Source organism: Felis catus, chromosome C2 (genome assembly GCF_018350175.1).
Source record: "Felis catus isolate Fca126 chromosome C2, F.catus_Fca126_mat1.0, whole genome shotgun sequence".
In the NCBI taxonomy this organism is placed as follows: Eukaryota; Metazoa; Chordata; class Mammalia; order Carnivora; family Felidae; genus Felis; species Felis catus.
In genome coordinates, this window is record NC_058376.1 from 121,199,886 (window position 1) to 121,223,553 (window position 23,668).

The 23,668-nt window shown below is 37.2% G+C and overlaps 2 protein-coding genes across 7 annotated transcripts in view; both read left to right on the top strand.

Annotated features, from left to right (window-relative positions):
- The window catches only part of GK5 (glycerol kinase 5), a 79,750-nt gene extending 72,222 nt beyond the window's left edge, over positions 1 to 7,528 (top strand). For all 5 annotated transcript variants that reach the window (XM_023260506.2, XM_023260507.2, XM_045037492.1 and 2 more), the window contains one exon: positions 1,658 to 7,528. In XM_023260506.2, coding sequence (XP_023116274.1) covers positions 1,658 to 1,812 — 155 coding nt within the window. In that variant the 3' untranslated portion in view covers positions 1,813 to 7,528. The remainder of the gene's footprint in view (positions 1 to 1,657) is intronic.
- A 6,662-nt stretch (positions 7,529 to 14,190) lies between these two features.
- TFDP2 (transcription factor Dp-2) overlaps positions 14,191 to 23,668 on the top strand; it is a 177,390-nt gene continuing 167,912 nt past the window's right edge. For both annotated transcript variants that reach the window (XM_003992044.5, XM_045037495.1), the window contains exon 1: positions 14,191 to 14,530. The gene's annotated coding sequence lies outside the window, so the exon portion shown is untranslated. The remainder of the gene's footprint in view (positions 14,531 to 23,668) is intronic.

A 23,668-nucleotide genomic window follows, 5' to 3' on the forward strand; every position in this document is an offset into this window, starting at 1 on the left:
GAATAAAATTACAACAATCACTTTCATTTGTTCATTGATTAATGTGTGGTAAATTTAAATTGAAGAAAATAACTTTCTCTTAAATAATTATTCCCATTTACAAATTTAATTAAATTCCTTTGTATATTTCAACTAATATAAATTGAATACAGTTGATTTTCTTTTTAATAATTGCATATGCCTAACTGAGCAAACTTACAAGTGTAACTAAAAGTCTTCTCAAGAACTTAAACAGCTTTTGCAAAATGAAGAAATTAAGCTTATATTTACAGTAAATCAAATGCTCATAAATATTCTAATATTATTTATAAGGTAAATCACATTCTTCTGTACCTTTTCATGTTGTAAGACTAAATATGTCAGATTCTCTTGAACATTTTAAATATACTTTAACAAACACAAATTTGTCTTAAACATAATATAGTGGTTTGAGCTTTATCTGTTTCATTTTTGTCTATATTGAATTTCAAACCAGTTCACAGAGGCTTCCCTGACTGCAGAGAGCAGTTTTACTGTGTCAGAGAAGCAGAGATTTCTGGTTGGACTGCTTCTCTTTCAGAAATCTGAGCCTTGAAGGCTATGCACATCTTCTGTATATTCAGAGTTCACCTAGAAACTGAGTCTATTTGATACATATTTTAAAAAATTACTTAAAAAAATATGTACGTCCTTAGAGAGTAAATAGTTCTGGAAATAAAGATTTTAAGAACATGCTTATTAATTTCCTGACTAGACTTATCTAACTGTACTATACTAATAAAAACCATTTTTGAGTCTTTTAATAACTTATATAAATTAGTTAATATCTTTAAGTATAGGTAAGTCTAAAATGCTGACTTTGTAAATTAGAAAGAATGTGACCTGACAAAATTTTAGAGCAAAGAATTTTGTGTCGGCTTTATTGGTAACAGACAATGTATTTCATGAAGATTTGTCAACTATGTTAGTACTTCAAAGTAGGTAAGATATACCTAATTAACAAGACACCTCAGTCGTAACTATGGTCATAGTTATAAATGTGTTTTCTTGCTGCTTTTTATTATAAATCACATGATCCTCTTTGTGAAGAACAATATATGCCAAAGCAATATTATCATGATGAAATACAGTAGTTTGAAAAAGACACTACTTATTATATTCAATCCCAACTTTGGATTTATGAGTATCCCAGGGAGTTGCCACGTACCTCAGGATGTATGACAAAAATCTTAATTTATCTTTAGTTTTTTAATTATGTAAAAAGAAAGTATACTCTTTCTTACTTGGTTTTCGTGGAGGGTTTTTTGTTTTTGTTTCTGTTTGTATTCAGGGTTTTTTTTTGTTTTTTGTTTTTTTCCTTCTAGCAAGTTATGAAGGTAAATGATGACAGGGTCAGGTTGCTCTAGACATGCTTTCGCAACATGCCACACAGAAATAAAGCTGATAGTTAGAAACAAAAGATTATGAAATCCTGGTGTATTTATTCCTAGGGATAGTCAATCTAACAAAATTCAAAAGCAGCAAAATATTTTAGATTGTGTTTTAAAACAATAGTTGTTAAAAAAATAAATTAAACAATAGTTGTTTATCTGTGTACCAGTTCACATAGGTTTGTGGATAAACTTTATGGACTCCTTATTTGCCTTAAAATTTGAGAGTAATTTTTTTCTCCCTATAGGGTTTTGGACTGACAAGGAGGAACTAAAGAAACTGAGGCAAAGTGAAGTGGTTTTCAAGCCACAGAAGAAATGGCAAGAATATGAAATGAGTATGGAAAACTGGGTCAAAGCAGTGAAACGCTCCATGAATTGGTATAACAAGATGCAGCACTAAGTGGAATGGTTGGTTGACGTGACATGCAGATGAGACACAGCTCAGGGATAATAACCAATACGACGATGACTGAGAAGATTTAAGATGAGCTTTGCAACCTGAGAGAAAAAAAAAACAGTGCTTTTTTGAAAACAAAACAAAAAATCCCTCATTTTTTAATATAAACCTTGGTAAATTGTAAGGCAACAGTACCTCAAAACTTTGTATCTTCTGTTTTATAGTAAATTCCAAAGGACATTAGCCATTTCCAGCCATATTTTTACAGCTATGGGTCCTCCTCCTTTTTATACGGGGTCAGTGATCTATACAAACATTTGCTATCTGAGTTACTAGTTCTGGGTCAAGCACCGTTCATGTTTTGTTCCAAAACTAAGTGACAAGTGTTCCTTTAATTCTTTAAAATTAAATGGGCTATATGAAGTTCACACAGCTAGAAAGAAAGAATGAGGAAATGCCAAAATTTTGAAACGTTAATATTTTATATTTAAAACCATAATTGTTCAGTACTGTATCCAAATATGAGCTCAATATGCCCCACAGATAGGCTTACTTGTTAGTCAGTTCTTTCCTTTATTGGGCTTAAAGACACTGCCTTAATTTTTACTTGTTTAACCAAAATCTGAACATTCTGTATGTATTGGAAAAATAACTTTAGTTAATGAAACTAAAAAGGGTCTTGATTCATCAGGAACAAGAAGATATTTTCTTTCTCAAACAGCATTTCTTTCAAAAACTTCTGCCTAAAGTATAACATCCCGTTTTTGTTTTTGTTTTTCAAAATCCAGCTAGTGAATATAAATCTTGCTTTTCTTTTCCTGTTCTTTATCTTTGTTGTTGAGATGCTTGCATAAATGTCTTTTGCTTTTACTAAGTGCCTAATTGACAGTGCTTAATTTGAAGAAAGTGCCCTAATTCATTGGTGATATAAGAATTGCCTTCACTGCGGTATTTAACTTGTCCAGATATCTTTTATTTTTGTCCAATCTGCTCATCTCTCTCAGCATCAGTGGGTAGCGGACAGAGGTAATCAGAGTATATCCATGCTAATGATTGCCCTATAACCACCTGGGCCAGAGCTCCACAGAAAGGAGCAGGGACAGTTCTACAATATCAAACTTTCTTGATAGAAACAAATGTAAAAGAATCAGAGTTGTGAGTAGCTTTAGGCCTGGTGTAAAATTGTCCTATGGAAGGAGACTACCTTCCAACCTGTTCTCATACTGTTTGGCCCTCTCTCTATTTGGGCTAGGTTCCATTTAGACTTGTAGCAATAATGAATTTATTTCTCTCTTAGTCAGGCTTTGTCACATGAAGTCCTACTGTTCTAGAACTAGTTGTTAAATACTAATGTAATTTAAAAAGTGACTGTTGCAGGGAATTTTGTGGTTGCTGTCACATGTATCTATTTCAGTGACAGATGTGATAGAGATCTAGGGGCCACATTGCATTTCACCAAATTCTATTTCAGTGAACTATGTCTTCTTAAAGTATTAACATTTTTGATGGAATCATTATAGCCAATGGTATCATTAACTCCATGAACTAAGATTTGGAAATATTTTTGTTAAGTGGAGGTGTTTTGTTACTGTAACAAGTTAGATTCCATTATGTAGATAGTGTTCTTTTATTCTTTTTCATTTTTTATGTCCTTTTTACAAAGCTTAGTGAGCATTTATAGGCCTTTTAACCAAAATCAGATCATATGCAAGCATCTCTGCTGTTTTACTATTTCTTACAGATTCTGCTTCTCAGTGGGTATGGTTTCATAGGAAAGAATTGTCTTTCTGTATTAAGATATACTGAATTGTAATATTATTAATACCTAAAAATCTGTTAGCTCATTTCTTTTTCACATTCGTCTTTACATCATAAAACCACAAAATAAAGGTTTAATACCTTTTAGGTAATGTGAGAGAGTAACTTAGAATATGTCTCATCAGAATTGAGCATCTCAAAAATCAGTGGCTAATTTTTCCTTCTGTTTGTCTAGGAGTTAATTTATTTTTACTACCTCGCATTGTTTTTTAGTGACACAGTTTAGTAAATCTTTTGCCAGATTTGACCTAAATCAGGAACATGACCACATTTGCTTTTGTAGTTGTAGAAACAGTTGCTATTCAAAATCAGTTGAGCAAAATAATTATCCCTTCCATCTTCCAAGTTTGTTTTCATTTGTATGCTAATATTTGCAGTTAAAAAAAATTGTGCTAAGATTTCTCAGCATGTTTTATTTTCCTATTATGGATCAATCAGGTATTTTTAGGAGATCTGTAGCTATCTTATCAGAAGAGAATGTTTCTGTACAATCCTTCTTAAAGTGGTACTAATTGCTTTCATACTGAGACTTACTGATTTTTAATTTTTTTATATCCAACCATAATATGGCTTCTCAATCTCAACGTTATTGACATTTGGGACAAGTAATTCTTTATTTTGGGATGTTGTACTATGCATTATAGGATATTTAGCAGTGTCCCTGATCTGTACCCACTAGCTACCAGTAGCATCCCCCTAGTTGCGGTGGTCAAAAACGTCTCCAAACACTGCCAGATGGACCTCAGGAGGCAATATCACTCCCAGTTGAGAACCACTAATATAGACTATTAGAAGAAAATTGAAGACTCTGCAGATGTAGTATCTGTGACACTCCTTTTCTCTCTGCCTCATTTTATCTTAGGAAATGGTTATTAGCAAAAAGAGGTGGTCGTATCTTAAATAGTGTTTCTACTTTACTGGTTATTAAGGCAAAAAAAAAATCTTACGCTGTAATTGCCTTCTGCTGTTTTTACCCACTCACCCTCATCCCCATGCCTGCATCCTCTGTGGTTTTGAAGAGTGGGTTGATGACTTCAGTATAGGATTAATGTAGTCTGTAAACCATCTTGATGTGATCTGCCTTTTTGCTTCCTTTTCATCTCTGAACAAAAGAGATGATCACTCTTTTATCTGCCTCCTTGCAACACTTCTATCGAACTGGAAGCTTCCCAGAAGCAGAAACCGTGTCTATTTCCACAACTTAACTCTGTGCCTTCCTATTGGTTGGGTGAATTTTTGCTTTATAAGTGCAACTTTTTTTTGCGCATATATTTTATCCTTGATTTACATGCATTTGTTGATAGGAAGTAGCTTATATTTGTTGCACGTAAAATATGTTTTGTTGGATTAAGAAGGACAGCATTGACCCGTGAACAACATGGGTTTGAACTGTGCAGGTCCACTTTATATGCAGATTTTCTCCATAAATATATGTACCATACTGTAAATGTATTTTCCTTATTATTTTCTTAATATTTCCTTTTCTCTAGCTTACTTTATTGTAAGAATACAGTGTATACTACATATAAGATACAAACTGTGTGTTAACCAACTGTTTATATTATCGGTAAGGATTCTGGTCAACAGTAGGCTAGTTAAGTTTTGGGGGGAGTCAAAAATTATACATTGACTGCACAGGGGGTCAGCACTCCTAACCCCCATGTTGTTCAAGGGTCAACTTAGGAGAGCTAGAATCCTCATATCATACCGTTTATTTTTAAATTCTTCATGTTTATATATTTGCATATATATTTGTGTAGAGATACACATCTATAAATACACATAGTTATATCAACTTTCTAAGGTATGGTTAAAGCCTGTTCATTCACAGGTTTTGTGTATTTGATTGTATACAGCTCACCGATTGAATCTTAAGAATACCAAGCCCTCTGGCATTAGAGGGAAGTAACTTCAGAAACAGCCCCTTCTGCAGAGGACTTCTACCGGGGACCAGGCTTTAATTAAAAGTAATCTAATCCAAGAGTTTGGCAAGAATTTTATAATTCTCTGAAAAGAGGACCCTGGAGTTCTTCGACTTGAAGTGATTCTAGAGTCATCCAGGGATAGCCTAGAAGGCTCCGAGCTACCCCCAAAGACTCTGAATCCCTTTGGGAAATCTAGATCATGTTTCTCAGTTAGAATTAAAACATACTCTGGACTTGCTTGGTCCCAGAATCATCTTGCATACCCAATACTGGGTCATCTGTTTCAAACCAGTCAAAATAGTAACCCCAGAGAAGTCAAATAGGTGATCCAGAATGACATGTTTTTAAGTTTTGGAGCCTCATAGCCATAAATATTTTGGTACCAGCATCGGTTCTAAGTTACTGGCTATATTGTCACCACATTCCCATGGGACCTTTGCCCTTAGGGGAATGCAGGAATGATCTTGGGAGTGGGAATGTTGGAGACAGGAACCTGAACAGTCAGATTATTTCTGAAGTTCTCTGTATTCTATTTCTACTGCCTTTCCCCCCTTTATTATAAATTTGGTTTATTGAAATAAAGTGGCTGTATCTGTACAGATATCTATACTATTTAGAATATAAATGATGTAAGGTTTGAGTTTAAATGAGCCATATCTTTCCAAGAAACTTTCAGACTGTTCGAGAGTAGCAGTACCATTTTACATTCCAACCAGCAGTGGATGAAAGATCCAGTTTCTCCATATCCTCACCAGCATTTGGTGTCACAATTTTTTATTTCACCACAGTGATAGGTGTGAAGTTTTCTCAATGTGGTTTTAATTTGCATTTCCCTAATTAATAATGATGCTTAACATCTATTCATGTGCTTTTTTGCCATCTGTTTATCCTTTTCAGTGAAATGCCTGTTCATATCTTTTGTCCATTTGCTAATTGGGGTGTTTGCTAAATGAGCCATCTTTAGATTAAATCTCTTTAAAAAAAAAAAAACAAAAAACAACTTTAAAATCAGTCCAGTGACTTAAGAAGTCATTAAGTAACATTCCTAAATCCTTCTAGGCAAAGTGTATACAGCACTTGAATGTGATTTTATAATGTAGGGAGCAGAAGAGTTCTCACATTCTTTCTGTATTCGTGTAGTATAGTCGTAATATTGTATAATGGCAAAAAACTTTCAAGGATACTTTTCCTTAGAATGTTAAATAGGGTGTACAAATACATATTTTGTACATAAGCTATCATTATGTTTGTAATCATTTTTATTTAAAATAAGCTGATTTGTATAAATGTTTCAGAATGATTTTGTGGAAAACTAATTTGAAATTTCCCTATTTGTGCAAGACAATTTTGATTGTAATTCATATGCATCAACAAATTTGTAATCTTATTTCTCTGATGTTCTTTACAAATTTCAGAATTATACTAAATAGTCATTGAGAACCTCATAAATCAATGCTAAGATCTACAGTTAAAATCTAGGATGCATTGCAATAGAAATGTATTATGTAAGTTTTTCCCTTACCTTTTTTCCACTTTAACTTTTGGATTTGTTTTTTAATTTTACCTGGAAATTCTTTAATACTATTTCCTGTTTTGGTTTTTGCACATTAAGAAGGTCACAGAGAAATAAGCATATGTTACTCAATTGTTACTCAAGATAAATGTGAGCTTAATACGGTCAGAGAAGAAAGGTGAAACCCTGCCTCTTTAGATCATGTTAGACTTATCATTCTATATTCTACATTCTTGCACAAGGGAAATTACTAGAGAAGAGGGTTAATCCTTTGCGGTGGGAAAAAGATGCTATAATTTGTTGTGACAATATACTGTATTTTTAAATACTTAGATTTTAAATAATGAGGAAAAATTCAAATACTAATATGATAGAATCAACCTAGTAGTTAAAAATCCCTTCTGAAAATTACCTAAAATTATTTGGGAAACTACAATGAAAAAGTAAATGATTTTTCTATACATATTATGTTTTAAGGCCATTTTTATTTAGTCTTTCTCTGTTCATTGCTTCGCGTTTGCACACATACACATCCAGTATGGTGAAGTGACATCCAGATGGTGAAGGATTCAGTCAGTCTGGATTCCATTCCTTGACTGTAATGGAGACCATGGTATCACTCCAAAGTAGGATATTTGAAGGATGATAGACATTCACTTAATAGTGTAAAGGGGTTTTCTTTTAATTTTATTTTAGGTCAAAGTAATATTAGTCTAAAGAGGAGGATAAGGAAAGGGGCTATTATGGAGATAATGTGGAGCTGACTTTTCCGAAATTTATCTATTTTATAGCAATATTTTTAAAGAACCTTGCAATTGTAAAAAATTGTAGGAAAAAATGGGGATGGTAGGGAATAATGATGGGTTTTTTACTACTTAGAAAAAGGAACAGAACCCATTAAGAGGTGAAGATTTTAGGGCAGATATATTAGATTTGCTAATTTCCCTTCCTTCTCACCTGCCACTTGGGTAAGAACATTAGCTAGCAGATACTAGGAAATTCCTGTATCCTCATGCAGTCCACAAGCCTCTCGTCCTGTCTCTCCTAGAAAGTCCAGTCTCTGTCAGCATCTCGGCTTCATCACCAAATGCTGTCAAGAACTGAGAAGGAGTTTGAAATTTTACTCTACTTGAATGGAAACCAATTTGACAATAAACTTCATATATTGGAAAAAAAAGAATAAGAAAGGCAAAAAAAATTTTTTTTACTCTACTTGGAAAGTAATAAGTTAGTGTCCCACAGTTCTATGGATATTGGCAGAAGATAGGAGACTCCTGGGTCAGAGATTAAGGACTTTTTACTCATGGCATAGCAAACATCACAATCTTCATATTTACATTGGTTTCCTTTGCCACTCAACTCCTACATGGAGCAGTCCAGGTTGATGCTGTGCACACACTGAGTCTTCTGTACAGCTGAGGACTCTCAAGCTGAGGAAATTTGAGTCTTTTGTAATGAGCTGCAAGTAAACATGTCCAATGCTTACTCCAGAGGAAACTATTTTTATTATAGTGGATAATAAGCAAAAATGCCCTCTGTTCTGGATGGAGATGTGTATTTTGGGACAAAGGCCTCAGTGCCTCTTCTTGTAAGACAAACAAATGAGAGAGCCATGTAAAATTGACTCTCAACAATAAATTCATTATGTTAATAGTGGCAGTGGTCTCATGGGTGTATGCATATGTCAAAACTCACCAAATTACATTTACTTTTTGCAAGTTAATTGCATATCAGTTTCACTTCAACACAATGGGGGGAATAAAAGTCCCAAATACGTTGTTGAGACCAGTAGCTTTGGTGTCCCCAAAGTGCTTTTCAGAAAACGTAATTTCAGGCCCCATTCCAGATCTTCTAAATCAGATCCTGTATTTTATTTTATTTTATTTTATTTTATTTTATTTTATTTTATTTTATTTTATTTTGTTTTTTTTTTGTTTTGTTTTGTTTTTTATTTCCAGAGAGAGTACATGTGAGTGGGGAAGGGGCAGAGAGAGAGGGAGAATCTCAGTCTGTGCTGACAGCATAGAGCCTAACACGGGGCTCCATCTCACAACTGTGAGATCATGACCTGAGCTAGAATCAAAAGTTGGATGCTCAATCAACTGAGCCACCCAAGTGCCCCTGGATTCTGTATTTTAATAAGATCCCCCAGTATTTAGTTTTTTAGCTTTGTATTTTGAAATAATTTTAGACTTAACAAAAAAGTTGTGAAAATGGCACACAGAGTTCCCCCCAACACCCAGCTTCCCCTAATTAACATCTTACTCAAACCAGGACATTCACATTGATATAAGAGGATTAACTAATCTACAGATTTTAGTTGGATCTTGTCAATTTTCCAATTTACTGCCCTTTTTCTGGTCCAGGATTTAATCACGGATCCCACATTGCACTTATTTTCATGTCTCCTTAGTCTCCTCCAATCTGACAGTTCCTCAGTCTCTTTTTTCTTGACATTTTTAAAGAGTACTGGCAGTTACTTTCTAGAATACCCTTCAATTCTGGTTGGCCTGATATTTTCTTAGGATTAGGTTAAGGCTCTGCGTTTTTGTTAGAATGCTGCAAAAGTGATGTGGCCTTCTCAGTGCCATTAGCATGTAGTCTTATTGATGACATTAACCTTGATCTGCCATGGTAAGGTTACTATTCACCCCTTTGTGGCTAATAAGTGTCTTGTGGGATCGTTTTAGACCATGTAAACATCCTGTTTCCCATTACACTTTCACTCACTAGTTTAAGCCTTTGTGGTCGTTTCTTGGTGGCAACAATCATTCCTGTACTATTTGCCTAATAATCGTGATTTTCTACTTAAATTATTTCTCTACGTTTATTTGTTAGAATTCTACCATAAGGAAGAGCTGTCTCTTATCCTCCATTTATTATTCAATTATTTGTATCAGTACTGGTCTTTTTTTGGTCCACTTGACATCCTCTTGGCCCACCTTTTTATTCCAGTTGTTGCAGCAATCAGCTGTCCAGGTATAACCTGACAGCACCTTGCATCACCATAATTTCTGGGCTGGGCTTTCTCTGCCTCACAACTTGGAACTGATTTGAATTCACTCTGTCATTTTCACCTATGGTCAAAAGAGGAGGTGCTAGAGAGTTGGCACCCTATGGTCCATCTTTTAAACAATGGGGATGGGAGCCAGTATGCAAATACACACCCCTTAGGTGGACAATTCTGAGGTGTGTTCTTCACAGGCCCTTGCAGAATCTTCACTATCAAGCCTCAGTGGCCTCCAGCAGGTGATCATCTCAGAAACAGCCTTGGATTGGCTTTTCCTCCCTCATGTTTCAAACTTCCCAGCCCCTATTCCTGTTCCTTGGAATCATTTTCCAAAATAAACCACCTGCACAGAAGAATTTGTCTCAGAGTGGGAGTGGGGAAGGAGAACAAGTAAAGATCTATGTATTACCAGTTGTTAAATATTTTGACTCTCACCCCTGTACATAACTAAAATCCTATGGAAACTTTCACATCTCCAAAGGAGTTGTACAAGTATATTCATAACAGCAGAATAGAGAAAAAACCCAAATACCTATCAGAGAATGGATTATGTAAATTTTGTTGTTTTTTCCATCAGTGAAAATGAATGATCTATGTCAAGACAGATGACTCAAAGGAAATGAGCAAATAATAACAATAATTTGCAGATGAGTAATAAAGTTTGACCCCAAATATACATAGTTCAAAAACATGCAAAACTAAGCAATATATTGCTTGGAGTTACATATATATGTGTTAAAATTTTCAAGAAAACCAAGAAGATTGCAATTCAGAATAGGGTTATTTTGGGGAGAGAAAGGTGGAGGGTCACACTGGGGAGTCACACACAGAGCCCCAGTGGTGTTACTAGTCCATTTCTTAAGCTGGTACATAGGGTTTATCATTATTCCTTATACTTTATATTTTTAGGATAAAATATTTTATCATAAAAAGATTTTAGGTTTGATACTAAGAAGTGGTTACTTTTATTAAGAGTGGCTGTGGGGGAGCCTGGGTGGCTCAGTCAGTTGGGCGTCCGACTTCAGCTAAGGTCATGATCTTGCGGTCCGTGAGTTCGAGCCCCGCATCAGGCTCTTTGCTGACAGATCAGAGCCTGGAGCCTATTTCGGATTCTGTGTCTCCCTCTCTCTGACCCTCCCCCATTTATGCTCTGTCTCTCTCTGTCTCAAAAATAAATAAACGTTAAAAATAAATAAATAAAAAAAGAGTGACTGTGAAATCCTTCCACTGGCCTAACCAAGTCATTCCAGAAATGAACTGAAAAGAAGGTTGTGTCCCTGGCTGAGAAAATTCCAAGGCTTAGATTCTCCTGTGCCCTATTAACGTGATTAAACTGTACATAATAGGACAGTTTCTGGAAGACAAGGTCTTGATTTAATACATTTTTAAGTGTTATTTCTTTTGTCAGTCACTGGATGGATTAGGTGTGAAAACAGGATGCTGTTTAAAAAAAGTCATATCTGCAACCGTCCAGACAACCACAGATCTTTTTGTATAATAAAAAGGTGTCATCAAAGGACCTGTTACTCAAAGTGTGATGTTTGGTGTAGCAGCACCAGCACCAGGTGGAAGCTGGTTGGAAAGGCTGACTCTATACCCCACATCAGATCTACTGACTCAGAGTCTGAATTTTAATAAGATCTCTAAGTGATTCTTGTATCTCCCTCTCTCTCTGGCCCTCCCCTGGTCGCGCGCGCTCTCTCTCTCAAATAGAGCTTCCCTTGAGCACTGAGGAAAGGGTAGTGAATAGGATGACATGAATCAGAATATCAAGGAGCTTCCAAAATACAGATACTAAATGAGTAATGACGAGTTTGGTGAATGTTAGAAAGCAAAAAATTTTAGAGCTGGAGATGGGAAGTCAGAGGAAAGTAATCTCAGCTTAGATGAGAAGGCATATATGTAGGTGAGATGTGGGTGAACTGGGGGATTATTCCAAGCACAAGGAATACCCGTGAATGGAGCTCTTTGGGCACTTATATGTGTATTTCCAAAGCCTTGCACTGTTCTTGGCATACAATAAGTGCTTAATAAGTGTTTGCAGAATCAATATGTGTTCTGTCATATTTCAGACATCTACTCTCTGGCATGGGAGATAGTGGAAGCTTTATTTTCCTTTTCAAAGGAAATAAGATCCCTTAATGGGGAAAAGAGAAGGAAGAGAGCTGACTGTTGTGCAAATTGCTAAATTGGAACTGTGAGTGGGAACGAAAAATTGATTTACATGAATTTTCCTCCCAGAGGCAACTTGACAATTTATTCTGTTCTGGAGAATTTTCAGTTTTTGGCTTCAAAACCAAGCTGTTCCTTATTCTGAATTTCTTGGCCTGCTGTGAAACTAGCATTTAGTGTCTTTTACAGCATACCCTGATTAGGTCATGGAAATTCACAGCTAGATCAAACCAGTATATGGAAAATTTGAAACTTTCACTGCCCATTTTATTTCATAGTGCTGGAAGAAACATTGACTTTTAAATAGTTTTTTTCAAAAGCAGTATTATCTATTGATCATAATTGCCATCATTTATTGAACACTTACTACATATATATATTACAGAGCAAATCCTTATATTAACTTTATAAGAGTAAGTTGAGCCATATGAAAATTGCCAAATATTAGCAATTCATACGGTTCAACTTAATATTGTTTTCAGACTCTCATTTTAGAAACTTATAAAGAGATTAGAGAATCCCTAATAGCCATAGCCCTCCTCCAAAATTAAGCACTGAATTTTCACAATAGGTAAATCCTGCGAAAGTTACAGCTCCTTAATAACATCCACCCATCTTATTCGCATTAGTACATGTGTCTATCGTGATTTACACATTGTAGTGAAGTGGTTTACAATCCATTTCCCCTGATAGACTTGAGTTCCTTGAGGGTGGAGGGTTGTTTTTTTTTTTCTCTGTCTTGCTCATTTTTGTATCATGCATAGAGTGTTTGAAAAGTATTCGTTAACTTGAAACGTTAATAACATTTCTGTCAAAACTAGACTAATCCTATTGATTTTTTACTGGAAAATGCTCGGTAATCACTCCACTGGGGCTTTTGCATTTTAGAATCAGTCTGAGGAGGAGTACTGTATTTGGCATTCTTGAACTCCTAGGAGTTTATCTATGTACAATTATGCAGAAATTGTCTCCACCCCACCCCAGAGAAAAGTCCAAAGGTACTCTCTCACCTCCCTCACCTCCTTTAGGTGTTTCCTTAAATGGCATCTTTTCTGCCTTCCCTGAGCACCCTATTTAATAAAAAGTCATTCCTCAAACACTTTCTCTGCTTATTCCCCCCCGCCCCATAGCACCTATCAGCATGTAATAGTTTACATTTTGCTTATTTCTTTTGCGTATTTTCTTTCCCAACTCACTAGAATGTAAGCTCATAGGTGATTTTTCACACATGCGCTGAATTAATAGGCAGAGTGTTCTCATTTTTGAACAAAATGTATGGGTATTTGGGAGTGTGGGCCGCAATTTTCTCTTTAGCTTCTAAGTGACATGGTGACCTGGCCTGGTGTGGATCTTGCTTGCCCGGATATTGAAGAACTCACATCCCCAGGGGTCCCTAACCCATTGTCTGAATAATTAATTTCAGGGTGCCCCACACGTGCCTCAGAGTTATTCCTCCCCACCCCGCTCCTCGCTGCTCCCCAGGGGTGAGCCAGCAAAGGCCTGGGGACCCAGATGTTACCACCTTAGTTCCCCCTTTTCCAAGACACATGGGGTTTTCCTGCTTCGAGCCTGGGGGATGGGGTTGGATGGAAAAGTCAAGATTCCGACCCAAGCCCGAGGTAAAGGAAGGGGAAAAGGGCGTGTCTATAAATTTTAGGCCTCAGGCCTGCAGCCCGCCCCGCAGGCGGCCGGGGAACTGAGTGTTGGTGTCAGCGCGGGGCGCCCACTGGGAAGCTCCTGTGAGCACCCAAGGCTGGGACTGGGTTGCTTGAGGTCCCGCCCCTTCACCTAGCGGCCCCCTCCCCTCTTTGGGAAGCCTGGGGGCGGGGTTTGTTTACTCCTTGCACGCACCGCCGACCTGGCCAATCCGTAGGGACCGGCGCCTTACGTCACACATCCGGGAGCCAATCGGCACCCACCGTGCTGCTCCGCCGCCAAAGCTTGCGCGGGGGAAGCGGGGCAGTGGCAGGGTTGGGTGAGGGCGGACGAAGCAGCCTGTGATCTAGGCTGCAGCAACCACTGCTGCTCGGCACGCGGCCGCGCTCTGACCCTTCCTTTTTGGGCAGGCTCGCAGGCGCAAGCACGGTCGGCGTCCCACGGCCTCGAACTCCAGGGCCTCCCCTGGGCAGGCCGCGGATCGCCCACCCCTGCCCCGAGTGTGTATCCGCCGGGACCCAGACGCCGCCTAACGCGGGCGGCACAGGAGCGGCGGCGCCGAAGCCGCGCCCCAGGCTCGGAAGAACAACCCTGAGAGGCCGCCTCGTCCTCTGCAGCCGAGCGGCGGTAAGGTCCAGGGCGAGGGCGCGGGGCCGCGTGCCGAGGGCCTCTGGACCCGGCCCGGCGTGTTCCTGGGCAGGTTTCCCTCCCTTCGCCTCGGGGCCCCCTCGTTACCGCGAGTTCCATCTGTTTATTCCCACGCGTTCTCCCAGGCCTGGCCGAGTAACCCCTGAGTGTCTGGGGGGAGTCGGAAACCGGCGAGCCCCCCTCCCCCGCCCCATACACACACAGCAGATTGGGAGGAGGCAACGTCCCCGTGTCATGCCTCGTGGAAGAGAGGAAGGGCTGCTTTCTACTTTCTCGGTCTCTGCAGGTCTTCAGGGCAGAACGATGGCTTCTAAGTCTGGTTTTCTGACTTTTCAGCCTTTCATGAGTCACACGCCTCCATCTGTTTCTACCAGGTGTATTTCAGAGTTCTAAAGCTTTGAACTTGAAAGAACCTCCTATCCCGCAGAAGGGAACTTTTCTTTAAAGTAGAGGATCGCTTTTGGGGCCCAGACTCCTTTGAGAAATTCCAGAGAGCCAAATCCTCTCCACAGAAAAGTATAAAGGTTTTGTAGGATCTCTGAGAGAGACGGTTCAGCTAAGTGGATGAGCGCTCAGTCACTGGTACCAGCTTGTGTTATCTTGCATTGTGTGGTCTCAGCTTCATCTGTAAAATAGTAGTCACTGCCTATTACGGGTGTTTTGAGGAGTAAATGGACTAATCTGTGGAATGCATTTGGAACGGCGCACCACATATTAAGTGCCCTGCATGAGTTAGGCATTTTTATAATGGCCTTCCATGAATGCCCGTTCAGAAAAGTGCCCCGCGTTGTTTCTCTTTTTCTGTTGAAACAGTTAACAGGCTCATCCCTTTCCATATTTACTGCTGAAGCTCCCTTTGAGCCTTTGATACGTTTCTCTTCCTCATTCAGTCTCCTAGGGCTAAGGCTCCCTGTCCCACTTATTTGCTCTCTTTTTAGTAAGTTAGTTAGCTCATTCTCTTCCTTCCCCTTTCTCCCCTAAATCTTAGTTTTGTGTCTTTTCATTTGACTTCTATAGCCTAATTTTTTCTGGGCCACTCTCCTTTTCTCTTAATGGTCTGAAATTATCTTCACCTAATAAATATAGTTACAGTTATTCATCTGTCCTCTGTACAGTGTAATCATGACCCAGTCTGTGTTCAAAGTTAAATGTAAAAGGAACTTAGTTGATCTGACATCCCATGTTGCTTTTCCATTTCCTTGGTTAGCCTATAATTTAGCTAAAGCTTTATCACTGTCCTGTTACTGTAATAAATCTTTAATAGTAGTGTCCATTCTCAAGTAGCACCAGGAGAAAAAAATCAAATGCCTAGACCCACCCTATGTACTGGCTCTGGATGCTTTTGTTATTTCTTGGAACATCTTGTGCCTGGAACTAGAGTCTAGTCTACTGGCAGACATGGTGTCTGTAGCACTGTTTTGGCGGTAGAGTTGCAGCAATGTGGCACCTGTATTTAATAAAGGCCAAACACTTATTAAACTTACTTTTGGGTTCTCGTTATTTCTAGTTGTTTAAGAGGGAAAACAATTTTCAAGTGTGTAATGCTTCATATTACCATTCTGTGATCATGTAACTTTCTCCCAACTCTTTTAAATATGTAGTCCAACTGGCACCTTCAAGTTTTTCCCTGGCAGCCAAAAATCTTAACTGAGTTATGTGCTCTCAATATAGCTTGAAATTGCATGTACAGATGTTTATCCTTAATGTGAGAAGCATTTGTGGATGAAAATTATACACTAAAAGATACCCTAAAGGATTCAAAGATTGTTTTTTATAATTAGGAATTGAAATGTGAATGCACATTTTCTTTTTCTTTTCTTTTTTTTTTTTTTTTTTCCCCTTAAACATGATAGGAAGACTGGCTTTGTTTTCTGGCTGTTGATAATTTATGTTTTGTAAAAAATGGATGACTTATTTATATTTACATTGCAAAACAGTATATTTAAAGTCCTTTTTAGATATTTGAAAGTTTTTGGAACACAGTGAGGAAACAAACTAAGCAAAAATCAAATTCATGGCAAAGGTAGTAAATTAGAACCTAAATATTCTGACTTCTAGTTTATTGTTTCTTTGTCTGTCAATCTTAACAGTTAACCCAGAACAAAGGATAGAAAGGGAGAGTTTAAAATGAAATTTTAAAAGCAGAGGGGGGAAATTGCTAATTTGGGCCTTAAATATTATATAGAGAGTAGTACATTAGCATATTTTTTTTTAATCTTTAAACTTAGGTATTTTTTTAAAAGGTTAAATTATAAGCCATATATGTATGAATTTACTCACAGTCAAGTTTATATTGTCACTTGGCAAATTTGATTTCACTTTTTTTCTGGCCTTGTCATCATAGTTTAAACTCTTATTGCAATGTGCATTATGATGGATCTCAGAAGAAACTAGAAAGCATAGAGTTGAGAGTTTTTTAGATAATAGAATTGTAAGTTGTAATGAATTTTAAAGATTATTAAATATACTTGCCTTTTCTTGAATCCTTTCCATTTTGATCTGGGATATATTACTCTAGGGGTGGGGATTTAAAAGTAGATTTGTGAACTCTTGTAATTTTATGCAAAATTATATGTACTTGTGTATTTTTCTGGAGAGAAGATTCATAGTTATCTAGTTTCTGAGGCAAAAGTATTTGGACAACTCCAGTTTTTATAATATGATTTCCTTTGCTGAATCAGAAATTACATTCTCACTGGTTCTAGTTCTCTCTTCCATTAGTGGGTTTTCAAATATTTGAAGATACTTATTATAGTCCCATTAATTCTTTTCTTCTCTAGACAAAATATTCTGTCCTTAACCTCTTCTAATCATTTTGTTGGTTTGATTTGAGTCTTCTCACAATACTGATGCCTTATTTGTGGATTTGTTTGAGTTCGTCCGTATTCTTGTTAAAAGTGTGATACTCCTAGATATTAACCTGTAGAGAAGACCGTAAGTTACCTCTCTGATTTTAAATCATATACTTTAAGATTAACCTCCATACTGGTTGTTTCTTTGACAACCATATTGCACTGTTAATTCAAAATAATGTCCTGGCGAAGACAGACTCTGGAGCTAGCCTGCCTGGGTTTAAAGCCTAGCTCTACAGTTTATCAGCTGGTTGACCTTGAGTAAATTATGTAAACATTTTTTAGGCCACAGTTTTCTCATCTGTAAAATGGGATTTATAATAGTGCCTATCTCATAGGATTGTTACAAGGAATGAATGAAAGATATATAAAATATTTAGAACGGTCCCTGACATTTAAATGCTGTATACAGTACCCATTATTACTGATTTTGTAGTCAACTAAAATTCTTGAGTTGTTTTGTTTATGTTCTTCCAATTCTTTAATAGAGTGTTTTTTTGGTAGGGCTTTATATTTATCCATATTAAACTTTATCTTGTCAGACTGGTTATATTCTGTTGACTTAAAAAATAACTGATTTGGGGGCACCTGGGCGGCTCAATCTGTTAAGTGTCTGACTCTTGATCTCACTGTTTCTGAGATCAAACCTTGCATTGGGCTCTGCGCAGACAGTATGGAGGCTGCTTGGGATTCTCTCTTTCTGCTCTTCCCTTGCTTGTGCGTGCACGTGCACTCTCTTGCATGCTCTCTCTCTCTCTCTTTCTCTCTCTCTCAAAAATAAATAAATAAAGTTAAATTTTTTTTAAAAAACTGATTTGGTCATATGATATGTGTGGGCTTATTTATTTATCAATAGATTTGGTAAACTGTAAGTGTGATAATGCTGATATTGCCTTCCTGCAGATCTTATTAAAATGTTGAGTAGGCAGGGCCAAGAACAGAGCTCTTGCTCTGCTAGTGACCTCTCTTAAGGGTGATAAAAAAAACTAATTAATTCTTTGGTTCAAGTTGTTCAGACAGTTAGAAATCCAGCTAATTTAACATTATTCACCTCAGATATTTCCAAGTTTTCACAAGGAATATATAAGAAACTTTAATAATTGCCTTCCTAAAACTCAAATAATTTTATATACTTTATTAAAAAAAAAATCCTATCAGTTCAGTAACTGTCAGGAAAAGAGCACTAATCTGTCATTATTTGTCCGTAACCACTACACTGGTTTCCAGTAGTGTATGATGGCTACTATCTTTTTCTGTGTTCAAACTTCTCTTGGTAATGATTCTAGAATCTTGTCTAGAGTTACATTTAACTTCAATGATCGATAGTTGGCAGGGTCACCTTTCTCCTTTTTTTTTTTTTATTTTTTATTTTTAAAAAAAAATTTTTTTTTTTCAACGTTTTTTATTTATTTTTGGGACAGAGAGAGACAGAGCATGAATGGGGGAGGGGCAGAGAGAGAGGGAGACACAGAATCAGAAGCAGGCTCCAGGCTCCGAGCCATCAGCCCAGAGCCTGATGCGGGGCTCGAACTCACAGACCGTGAGATCGTGCCCTGGCTGAAGTCGGACGCTTAACCGACTGCGCCACCCAGGCGCCCCAACCTTTCTCCTTTTTTGACGAGCAGTACTACATATCTTGTCTTTAGTCTTATGGTAACCTCTCCTGCTTTCCATAGTTTCTGAACAGTTGCCAGTAGCTGTGTGGAAATTTCATCTGGAGCGATATACCTTATTGAAAGTTTACTTGGAACAGTTAGGAACTCTCTCTAATCTTCTCATTCATATTGAGCTTTGGTTTTCATTAACTCATTGATTAAATTTATTAAATGCCCCTTTTACACAGAATGCCAGTGTTTGTTTCACCCCATCCAATCTGAGAGAATGTTTCTTAATAGAGATGGCTAAAGCAAAGGAATAATCCACATCCATTTCTCTCCGTTACTACTGTTGTTATCATAGCCCGGGCCTTCTTCTCTGGACAGCAGAAGTAGCTTCCTATTGACCTTCTTTATTCTAATCTTTTTTTTTGTTTCTAATGCTTAAGCATTATAGCCCTTGGCATCCTTATTTTTAAAAATGCATGGATCTCAGGGTGCCTGGGTGGCTCAGTCAGTTAAGCACCCAACTTCGGCTCAGATCATGATCTTAGTGGTTCGTGAGACTTGTGCTCAGTCTCTTTCTCAAAAGTAAACAAACATTAAAAAAAATAATAAAACAAAATGCATGGATGCCTGCTTGGGATTGTGTGTCTCCCTCTCTCTTCCCCTCCCCCACTGGTGCTGTCTCTCTCTCTCTCTTTATTTCTTTCTCAAAATAAATAAACATTTGAAAAAAATTAAATGCATGGATCTCTTTAAAGTCTTTTCTTCTTCATTGGAATAATTCAGTTTCTGACTTTGAGTAATTCCCAACTTCCTTAGCTTGTTCTGTTTATTGTCCTTTTAAATTCAACCCCCCTCCACCTTTTTAACTTTTCTTATTCTTAGGGATGATATGAACCATCAGGCAGATAGGCATGGAGAGATGGTGGCTCTCCACCGGCTGGTCTTTGTGTGAGTCACTTAGTAGACAGATAATGGAGTGATTACTATGTTATGGACACTGTAGGCACTGAGTTGACAAAGGAACATGATACAAACTCAGCCCTTCAAGAATTCTAAATGCAGGGAAAGATAGAATAGATGAAAGTATTTGAAGAACCAGAAATCTTTTTTTTTAATACTCATAAGCATAATAAGCATAATAAGTTTTTAACAGACTCCATCTTACTTTAAAAAGAGCCAAGTATGTTGTTACTTAAGGATGTGTTTGTTAAAGTGGCCAATTCAATTCTAGTTGAGTTAAATCAGATTGTAAAATGGCAAACCTGTAAATGTGGGAAAATAGTATGTATTTCAGAACTGCCAAAATAAAATATTTAATCAAAACTAGAAGGAGAAGGGGAATGGGGGATGGGCAAAAGGGGGTGAAGGTGAGTGGGAGGTACAGGTATATGAGTAAGCATAGGCAATATGGTCAGTGGAACTATAATTATGGTGACAGATGGTAGTTTTACTTGTGGTGAGAACAGCATAACATATAGAGATGTTGAGTCACTATGTTATCTACCTGAAACTAATGTAACCTTGTGTGTCAACTATACTTCAATAAAAAGGTAAGAAAATAAAAATAAATAAATAAAAGCAGAAAAGTGGTTATATAAACCTATTCCTACTTCTCAGAGGCTCCATCCTCTGAAGTACACAATGACAGACCTCCCCCTCCCCCCCAAAAAAAAGACATCCAAAAAACTGGTAGCACTAACTTCTCTTATAGTCCACTTCAGAGTGGACACTTAAAAAATCAATTTATTAAGTTTTTCTTCACAGCATCCTTGAAATTGTGGTGGTAATATAAAACTAAGTATAAAAAAGAAGGATTTATTAAATGCTCTTCAAAGGAAAGAAAGGTGATGATAAGCAGTTGCTGTAATAACATATACAAGTAACAAATGATGGTCAATAAAGTGATTTCTAGGTTAATAAGTGTTTGAAAAACCTGTCAGGTAGGTAATTCTGCACTAATTGATACATTTTTAGCTATAAAATCTATACAACTAGAAAAATTTTGTAAGCCTAATGATTGATTATGTATTTTTAAGTTGAATAAATCAGTGTTTGTAGGTAACAGAATAATAGAAAAACAGGTAATTTGTGCAGGCATTACAAGAAACATAAACTGAAACTCTGTGTGAAAAGTTGCATCATTAAGTATGAAAAGCAATAAAATTTTTACTGATACTAACATTCTGCCTGAAATTTTGCTTTTAAGTTCATATTGTCTCAGACATACTGTGTCATGGTTGTTGTAAACATAGCTACTATTCTCTCTTCCCAAATCAAATTATTTTCTTTTATTGTTATTGTATCTTTTACTGTTATTGCTATTCTCGAGGTAATCTGGAATATCAGATACTACAACTCTGAGAAAGATCTCTTTTGAGTTACTAGTTATGTAGGTTAGTTGAAGTTATGCTCTAGGGAAAGAGTTCAAAACAATTGAGTTTCTTCTCTTGACACAAGTGACAAAAAATAAGAATAAATTTCAAGAAACTGAAATGCTAAGCAAAAAGCATGTGAAATAATGTTAAGGAAATGAATTTTTCGAAAGGGATCTCTACATGCAAAACACTTCTTCCTTATAACAAGGAGATTCCAAGAGAGATGTGAGAGAGATCATAGTAAGTAAAGAAAATAAGAGATTCTGTTAATATAAGCAGCTCATTGAGAAAAATTAAATCTTGTTTACAAGGCCATTCCTCATAATCTGAAAAATATAAAAGACCATGATATATTTTTTTAGGATTAAGTAAGAAGATAAAGATCCATAATCTGGGTACTTTGTGTTCATTATGAATTCCTAATGGCTTACTTTACCCAATACCTACTATGTGATAAGGATCTCATTTAAACTTCCCCCAAAGTGTATGAGATAGATTTTATTGTCTTTCATTTTACAGATAAGGACACAGGTTGCTTTACTGGGATCAGAAAAGCAGTAATGGCAGAGCTGGGGCTGAAACATGAATCTGTAGGACTGTAATGCTAGCTGCTTCACTGTATTGCCTTGCTAACATACTGTTTTACGCCTGTAACATTCAAGAGCCCAGAATCTTTTTTTTTTTAATTTTTTTTATATGTTTTTATTTATTTTTGAGACAGAGACAGAACATGAGTGGGGGAGGGGCAGAGAGAGAGGGAGACACAGAATCTAAAGCAGGCTCCAGGCTCTGAACTGTCAGCACAGAGCCCGATGTAGGGCTCAAACTCACAAGCTGTGAGATCATGACCTGAGCTGAAGCCGGCGGCTCAACTGACTGAGCCACCCAGGCGCCCGAGCCCAGAATCTTTATAGCTTCTTAGTTGGGCCTTTCCAGTATAGTTTCTGTTTTTTCTAGAGTGTTATGAATTCATCCACATATAAGTGAGTGACTTCAAAATTAGCCATTTTTTTTGATTATCCTTTCACTGTGTCACTCTTTTACTATATATTTTTTCTTTTACTATGTTTTATTTTATTTTATTTTTTTGTAGTTTTATTTTTTAAAATTTACATCCAAATTAGTTAGCATATAGTGCAACAATGATTTCAGGAGTAGATTCCTTAGTGCCCCTTACCCATTTAGCCCATCCCCCCTCCCACAACCCCTCTGGTAACCCTCAGTTTGTCCTCCATATTTACGAGTCTCTTCTGTTTTGTCCCCCTCCCTGTTTTTATGTTATTTTTGTTTCCCTTCCCTTATGGTCATCTGTTTTGTATCTTAAAGTCCTCGTATGACTGAAGTCGTATGATTTTTTGTCTTTCTCTGACTGACTAATTTCACTTAGCATAATACCTTCCAGTTCCATCCACGTAGTTGCAAATGGCAAAGATTTCATTCTTTTTGATTGCCTAGTAATACTCGATGGTATATATATACCACATCTTCTTTCTCCATTCATCCATCGATGGACATTTGGGCTCTTTCCATACTTTGGCTATTGTTGATAGTGCTGCTATAAACATGGGGGTGCATGTGTCCCTTCAAAACAGCACACCTGTATCCCCTGGATAAATGCCTAGTAGTGCAATTGCTGGGTTGTAGGGTAGTTCTGTTTTTAGTTTTTTGAGGAACCTCCATACTGTTTTCCAGAGTGGCTGCACCAGCTTGCATTCCCACCAACAATGCAAAAGAGATCCTCTTTCTCTGCATCCTCGCCAACATCTGTTGTTGCCTGAGTTGTTAATGTTAGCCATTCTGATACCTGTAAGGTAGTATCCCACTGTGGTTTTGATTTGTATTTCCCTGATGATGAGTGATGTGGAGCATTTTTTTTCATGTGTCAGTTGGCCATTTGGATGTCTTCTTTGGAGAAGTGTCTATTCCTGTCTTTTGTCCATTTCTTCACTGGATCATTTGTTGTTTGGGTGTTGAGTTTGATAAGTTCTTTATAGATTTTGGGTACTAACCCTTTATCTGACATGTTGTTTGTGAATATCTTCTCCCATTCTGTCGGTTGCCTTTTAGTTTTGCTGATTGTTTCCTTCACTGTGCAGAAGCTTTTTATTTTGATGAGGTCCCAGTAGTTCATTTTTGCTTTTGTTTCCCTTGCCTCCGGAGACGTGCTGAGTAAGAAGTTGCTGTGGCCAAGATCAAAGAGGTTTTTGCCTGCTTTCTCCTTGAGGATTTTAATGACTTCCTGTCTTACATTGAGGTCTTTCATCCATTTTGAGTTTATTTTTGTAA